The sequence below is a fragment of the Austrofundulus limnaeus genome, unplaced genomic scaffold (assembly GCF_001266775.1).
Source record: "Austrofundulus limnaeus strain Quisiro unplaced genomic scaffold, Austrofundulus_limnaeus-1.0 Scaffold10, whole genome shotgun sequence".
NCBI lineage: Eukaryota > Metazoa > Chordata > Actinopteri > Cyprinodontiformes > Rivulidae > Austrofundulus > Austrofundulus limnaeus.
The window spans coordinates 3,151,899-3,159,307 of NW_013952412.1; the positions used below are offsets into that span (position 1 = coordinate 3,151,899).

A 7,409-nucleotide genomic window follows, 5' to 3' on the forward strand; every position below is an offset into this window, starting at 1 on the left:
CACACACACACACACACACACACACACACACACACACTAAAAAGACACATTATAACAGCTGCCGAACACGCAAAAACCCATGTGGCAGCCGCACACTCCAGCATACAAACGCACAAAAACTGATATCAAAGTAAAGATGTTAACTATCAGAACAAGACATGTACTTATGTAGATTAACAARATGAGAGATTAGTGACAAATCTATTTTAGAAAAAAAAAAGAAAAAAAAAGAAGAAGAGCACATGCAGGCTGTCGGCGCTGACAAATCCTGTACCATGTGGTCATAGTACCCAAGGGCTTTGTTTGGAGGTCTAACGCAAAATGAGGATTTGCTCAGTTTCACTGTTTTTTCACACGTTTGCCATAAAAATGGAAGCACTTTCCCTGTGAATCAAGCAAAACAGACACATTCACAAGTAAATCCCCTGCTGGATTAAATCATCGACTTGTATGTACTTGAGCATTTTTTATTCCCATGGTAACTTTTTGTAGATGTAACATATTAAATAACCATTATCATTTCATCTGAATTACTCATCAAATCTATTATAACTATGAAGCTAACTTATTTGAATAGATGTGGCTCCATGAACAAGCAATACAGACTCTGTCTTTGGAAAAAGCTGGTGGAGTTTTGAGACAAACGTGAAGCAAAATGTGTGATCTAATAGCCTCCAAATCGTGCTGCTGTTGGTCGTCTTAGTGGCTCAGCAGGCTAATTCTTTATGATGGCTTTGCAGCTTTGTAATCTTGTTACTGGGATCCTTCCCACATGCCACAAGGGACCAGGGATCAATAATTAGCTTGTAGTTTTATTTGGGTTGCAAACACACATGCATCTTCAAATGGTGTTTATTTGGGAGGAAAAGGAACTTAGAGGAGGATTTAAAAAATGTCTTAATGTCATGTGACCTTTTGATAATGCTATGTCCATCAATTTGTCTCCACTTCTTWGTTTTCCATTTATCTCCTTTCAATGCTTTCCTTTTTCCTCACTCTGCATCTTCCCTTTTGTATGTGATTTTTTTCACTCTTTAGTTTATACTTTTAATTTGGAGTATTCTTTGCACCTTTATTTTCCTCTTCCTTTCTGCCTCCAAGGTTTTCTCATTTCCCAACACATTTTTAAGCCAAATATCTGATCTATGAATCATCTTTTTCTCCCCTTTATTACTTCTTTCATTTGACTTTTTTCTTTTTTTTTATTCACAAATACTTTAGTCATTCCTTCCATTTTTTTTAAATCAGTCATTCTTCCCCACATAGTTTTGCCTAAACCTGTAGGTCCTTCTCTCAGCTCATCTACTTCTTCCCTCCCTTATTTCTCTCACCCCTGTCTCACCTGCCTTCCATCCACCTGGTCACTCATTCCTACCCCCCCCACCCCTCCTCTCCTCCTTTCGTGGTCTCTCTCTTACCTTCTGTCTCTCCCTCCAGTGCTCACCCGTCCTCACCCCCTCCCTCTCAGGTCCCAGTCGCTGTTTGCGCGCCGTGCTGTGCGGACCTGCACCGACCATCCTCTCTCGTCTCCTCGGCTGGATCTCCTCCTCCTCCTCCTCTTCCTCCACCACCTCCTCTCTCCGTCCCTCTCTCCTCCACTCTCTGCTATGACAGCTCACACCAGCGGCGCACCGGCCGACCTCAGACCGCCGACCAGTCACCGGTTGTCCTGTCCGAACATGAACATGGACGTGCGCGTGAGGGATATTCGTGATTGATCTTTCGCTTGTTTATTTCTTTTATTTTTTTATATTGTTCTTATCATTTTTGGAGGGGGGTAAAGAAACGACAGAAGAAGGAGGAGGGGGGGCTGCCTTCTTCTTTTGAACCCCCCCTCCGCTTCATTCAGCCAAGCAGAGCGGAAAGGTGGGGAGAGGACTTTACCGTTCAGCCCGGCTTGGATTTATTTACCAGCAAAATGACGGATTTGGGAGCGCCGGAGACGCCGCCGCCGCCGAGGAGGAGGCTGAACGTGAAGAAAACGGGGGCGCTGAGACGCGACCTCCCGCTTCTCCTCCTGCTGGGGCTCCTCATGGGGGATTTCTTCCTGTCCAGCGGTGAGTTTATCTGTTTTTTTTTTTTTTTTTAGGGGGGGCTCGGTCGCTGTGAAGCCCTGCCGACACGCAGATGTGAGTCTGAGAGAGAGGAGAGGAGAGGAGAGGAGAGGAGAGAGAGAGAGAGAGAGAGAGAGAGAGAGAGAGAGAGAGAGAGAGATCGCTGGTGTTGCGGTTGGCCAGCTTGCGTGTGCGCGTGCGCGGTGGGAAAATAAAGGTAACAGCATTGGTATGCAAGCATGCATGCGCGCGCGCTCGCAGCAACTCTGATCCCCCTCCCAGCACCCCCGGCACGTGTCGTCGTGCGTGCGGGATTGCGATGGTGCGCGCAGAGTTTTTGGTGTTTATGCGCATGCAGAGGGGGGAGCGGGAGTTTGGACACGACCTGGAGCAGGGCCGTGACAATAACACAAGTTCCGAGTGGACCACCGAGCCCCTAAATCCCACCTCACCTCACATCTCATCCGGTCTGAGGCGCGTGCTGCTCAGCCCGCTGTGTTAACGTCCGCAAACGAGCAGAGAGGGGTTTTCATGTGCAGAGAGGAGATCCCAGGCAGGAGATTCTGTGGAGTCACACTCAGAGAAGAGCAGAGACTGATACTAGTGTGTCAGCACTCYCACAGGTCGCCTCCAAAAGGGGCTTTTGTGACCACCCTGATGTTTAAGATGCAGACAGATGAAGTGTTAAAATTCTCCATGCTTCCGTGGAGCAGTCACTGTTAACCATCAATAGGCTCTTTGTGTGCACTTCTTCCTCTCATTGCAAATGTCTGTCCCTCTGCAGTTGTCTGTTCCTCACTTAAAGCTCCTGAAATGAAGAACACATTGTTTTAATGACAGTAAGAGTTTGTTTCTGTGCATTCTCTAAACATCTCTCAACTTTGTGCTCCTTAGTGTGCTGTGTGTGTGTTTACGTTATGCAGTGGTAACTTTATCTGTATTCCTTGCCATGCATGCAGCCTGTCAGCCTGGAAATAAAGGGATTTGAGTGAAAGTGTGATTAAGGAGGAATGGTGWGTGTTGATGAATATGATAGAGAGGCTTTTAAGCTGTTTGTGATTGAAGCAACTGCTTCTTATCACCTGTGATTTAACTTTGAGTCCAATCTCAGTGTGCTTGTCTCACTCGGTGTGTGTGTGTGTGTGTGTGTGTGTGTGTGTGTTTTCTACTGAGTTTATCAGCTTTAAAATCGCCTTTTTCACAAGTTTCACCAAGATAACAAATAACAGTGTATGCAATAGGTTTATAAGAGATTACCCACATCAGAATGTACAATATGTGTCTTTTACCTGTCACCAAAAAGAACACGTTAACAGTTACAAATAATGGCGTTCTGTCACCGAAGAGGTAATTACACRACATAAGACAAAGTATGAGAAAATGAAAGGGCACATAGACATCTGGAGAGACAGAAGGGAGGGTGGAGATAATTCATTTAGTCAATCCTCCAACACCAAATGGTTGCCTGCCCTTTAGATACAACGTTACACTGTAAATTGTACATGCAAATATCCATTGAAGATGTAAAAAAATTGATTAAWTTTTTTTTCTCTGAATAGCAATGGAACTTTACAGTCTTTACAGCCTTCTGATGTTTATTTGTTGTGGAAACTGTAGCTTTCTGAACAGTTAATATCTTACCTGTGAYAGATAGCTCTTTGAATGACTTCACTTTGAAGAATAGGACTGATGTACTGGTAAGAGTTAGTMTGAGCAGGGACAAGACCAAAATAAATTTCTCTGTTTACTTGCAAGTGAAAATAGTGGCAAATGCAGCTAACTGGAGCACTTCCAATTTAGTCTGGGCCACAGAATATTATAGTTCCAACTGTAATAACTTTTTTGGTGTAATATTAAATTGCTAGCAACAAAAAAGGGTTATAAAAGGTCTTGACCTTGTTCAAAATTAAGATCATACAAAGATCTCTCTAACAGGCAAGATAACTGTTTTTACCCTTTCTACTCAACCTTACCATAAAAGATCCGAACTATACGAATAAGACCTTAATTAAGTTTTGATTAAAAACCTATACACTAATACACAAAATATACTTAGCAGAACAAGTAAGGGAATTTATATTTGATAGATTGTGTCTTTGTTGTAACAATTATTCTTGGCAGTAAATTTTACCGGGCAACTGATTGGCAGCTCCTGCTGGTACCAGAAACTCAAAGCAAGTGTCAATAGCAACAGCTAAATAAGCTATTTGGCATTGGCAGAGAAGATTTGGCAAATTTTAAATGTGYGCAACCCACAAATGTGGCACCATTTAAATGGGAAATTAATGCCTGGTTCACACAGCAAAATGTTACAAATTTCAGTTGATTTTCAAAACATAAGCGCTCATGACATAAAAAAATCATAGATACAACAGGTTTGGTCCTGCGTTGTGCGGTGCACAGCTGCACGACAAAAGACGACACTCCGCACATGAACACATTTCACTCACAATTCAGATGTCAGATGGGAAATCTCACAAAATCTCGAGAGAGAGAGACTGACGAGGAAGAAGCAATGGTGATAGTTTGTGGACTATTTTTAACTTTTAATGATATTGGGGACTTTTAAGACTATAATCTGAGTTGTTAAATAAAGGGTTTTACAATGAAAAACTAAATTCTCTTGTTTTCAATAATTTCCACTGTAGTACAGTGTTGCCATATGGCAACGTCAACAAAAAATAACAAAAAATATTTTTTAAAAATGTCTCTTGATCATGTTTATTTAGTCTATTTTATGTAAAAAAACATCCCAAACATAATTTTTTCTAACTGGCATCATTATGCGTACCGTAGAGGGTTAACAAAGGCTGTGTCCAAAACGACAGGCCGGGTCCTCCGGAGGACCCAGACTACCCTGTCGAGGTGGGCCGAGTCCTTGGTAGACGGGGAAGACCGGAAAAAAAGAGGCTGTGAATTTGGACGGTCAAGCCTCCCCTCCACCCCCGCGTGCGTCATGTCACCTCGCAACCATGACGACGCTAAACAGAAGCAAAAATAGATCAAAATTAGAGAAATATAAATATATTAGCATTATTAATATCACAAAACAATAAAATTAACTTAAAGGTAACATTTGAAGAATGTGGGTGCATGTTTATTTCGCGTTTTTTTATGATAAAAATAATATTTAAAAACATGTCTAAACAAATGATAAAAGTATTAGAATTGCAACCGATAAAATTTTTAAATTTTTATATCGCCATATTTTTTATTTAAAACGTATTCTTTTCTCTCGCTTCGTCCGCCATTACTAGCTTAAAAAAATCTCCGGTTGGGCCGCAATGCATTATGGGATATGCTGGGCCGGGAAGGATCCATCAGACCTGTCCTTCAAATCGGGGAAAAGGAAGGACGTATTTGTCGGCCGCATCGGAGGAGTCTTCGGTTTGGGACGTCCTTCGTCGCGGAGCTATGACGTATGCGGCCGACGAAYTCGGCCTTCGGAGGACCCAGCCTGCCGTTTTGGACACAGCCAAAGAAAAAAAAAGACATCTCCGATGTCCACTGGATGTTCTGGTGAGACATGGCAGTTTGGKCTTTGGTATTTCCTTCCAACTTTCTGTCATCTCGCTATACGAGTCGCGTTCAACAGGTTTCTTGTTCTTGGGGAACAGCACACATGCTGGGRTATTGGGCCWAGACAATCCACTATGTTCAATATCGGACTGGTCCTGATATCCTCCTGAGCCGACTATATCACTTTTAACACTTCACCTATGGCAGGAAAATCTCACAAATTATGTTTAGAGCCATCATGGTAATAAGTGTGTCCTTAAGACTGCTGGAAAGGCAAAATCAGGCCAAAAAGTGGCCCAATTATCTTGTCGTGTGAACTCAGCATAACAGGCTTTCCAACTTCATAAGATTTATTGCCAAGAAGCAATACTTCAATGAAGAAATAATCTACCAAACACATGTTTCTTTACTTTTTGTGCTAACTTTATAACAGTTAATTTTGTGTCAGTAGCAAGCCATGTTTCCTCATAGCAATGTCACTCCGGCACATTTTTTTGTAATATGTACACTGTAAACATTAACATGTCTAATTACATATCAGAGCTCAGATAGTGAGAACTGAAAAAAGTCAAGTCAACAGGTCATCAGGAAGTATCCACATTTCCAACTGTGATGATAATTTGCTTTAACCCCAGACAGCGTGCATATGTTTGATGTATTGTTGACTGCGCTCTACAGAGGATTGTACAAAGGACATTTTTGGCACACGGGCACACTGAGATACACACTTTCCTGAATACCATGTGTGAGATTTTAGACTCCCACTGGGACCATGAAGCACTTGTTTAATCACTTGTACACAMACTCACTTAAAGAAACAAACACACACTCCAACACACAGGTCACTCCACAGACTTATTTACATTCCCTTTTCAAAGTGAGGACTGATTAAAAGTCTGTTTTTCGAAGTGTTTTAATGTTTATAAGGACATTTAGACCCAAATGCACGTCTTCGCAAACTCGCACAACCGTRCACACACAAACTATTGCACACGCACAAGGTGACAATTAGCTGACATTGAATCAATGCCAAACAACAAGATATTGGAACTAGCTGTCTGTCCTCCTGCTTGGCATACTAATATCACACATGGGAAACACACAAACTCACACACACTCACCCCCCCTCCCCAACACCCCCCACCCTCACACACACAGTTAATTAAAACAGAGCTGTTTGCCCTATTCAAAATCAGAGACACAACACGGTGAATCAGATACAGTCAATGCAAATGTACAGCAGTGTGTGTGAACAGCATGAAAGTGGATTAAAATGGTTTGTTTCCAAAAAAAATTGTGTCAAATGTGAATACTAAAAAGCAGCGATTAAAAAAAACAATTCCACGTTGAATGAAAAAGTGCATCAAAAAGAAAGGATTTAGTGTTCGTTTATTTTCTTTTCTTGTTTTTTTGGATTTAAATACTTATTAGATGTCACTGTGAAGAGATAATACAATGTAAAGCTGAAATATTCAAGGTATAAAATATGTTTGAGATGAGACATTTCAGTTTTTAAATACCATTCGACAACTTTCTTAAATGTGCTACTACTTTTTGGCAGAATATAAGACATTTTCAAGGACATACGATAAAGAGAATTAGTAATGTCACATATTAGCTTCATTCATTTCCACAGATAATCAGTACAAATGACTGACTGCAAATAAAAAAAAWTTAGCTTTGTAGCAACCTTACAGAAAAATAAGATCAAATAGATAAATAGGATTAAATTAAATTTTTAATTTTATCTTAAGTTTTTGTTATCATATGCGTAAAGTATATACAATCTTTAATCTTAATCTTTAATTTAATATCAAATTTCTTTAAAATGTTTGA

At 40.9% G+C, this 7,409-nt stretch overlaps 1 protein-coding gene across 1 annotated transcript in view; it reads left to right on the forward strand.

Annotated features, from left to right (window-relative positions):
- Positions 1–1,395: 1,395 nt before the first annotated feature.
- LOC106513169 (CUB and sushi domain-containing protein 1) overlaps positions 1,396–7,409 on the forward strand; it is a gene marked incomplete in the record, with an annotated part of 415,244 nt that continues 409,230 nt past the window's right edge. The window contains 1 exon segment of the mRNA XM_014001862.1: positions 1,396–2,057. Coding sequence (XP_013857316.1) covers positions 1,919–2,057 — 139 coding nt within the window.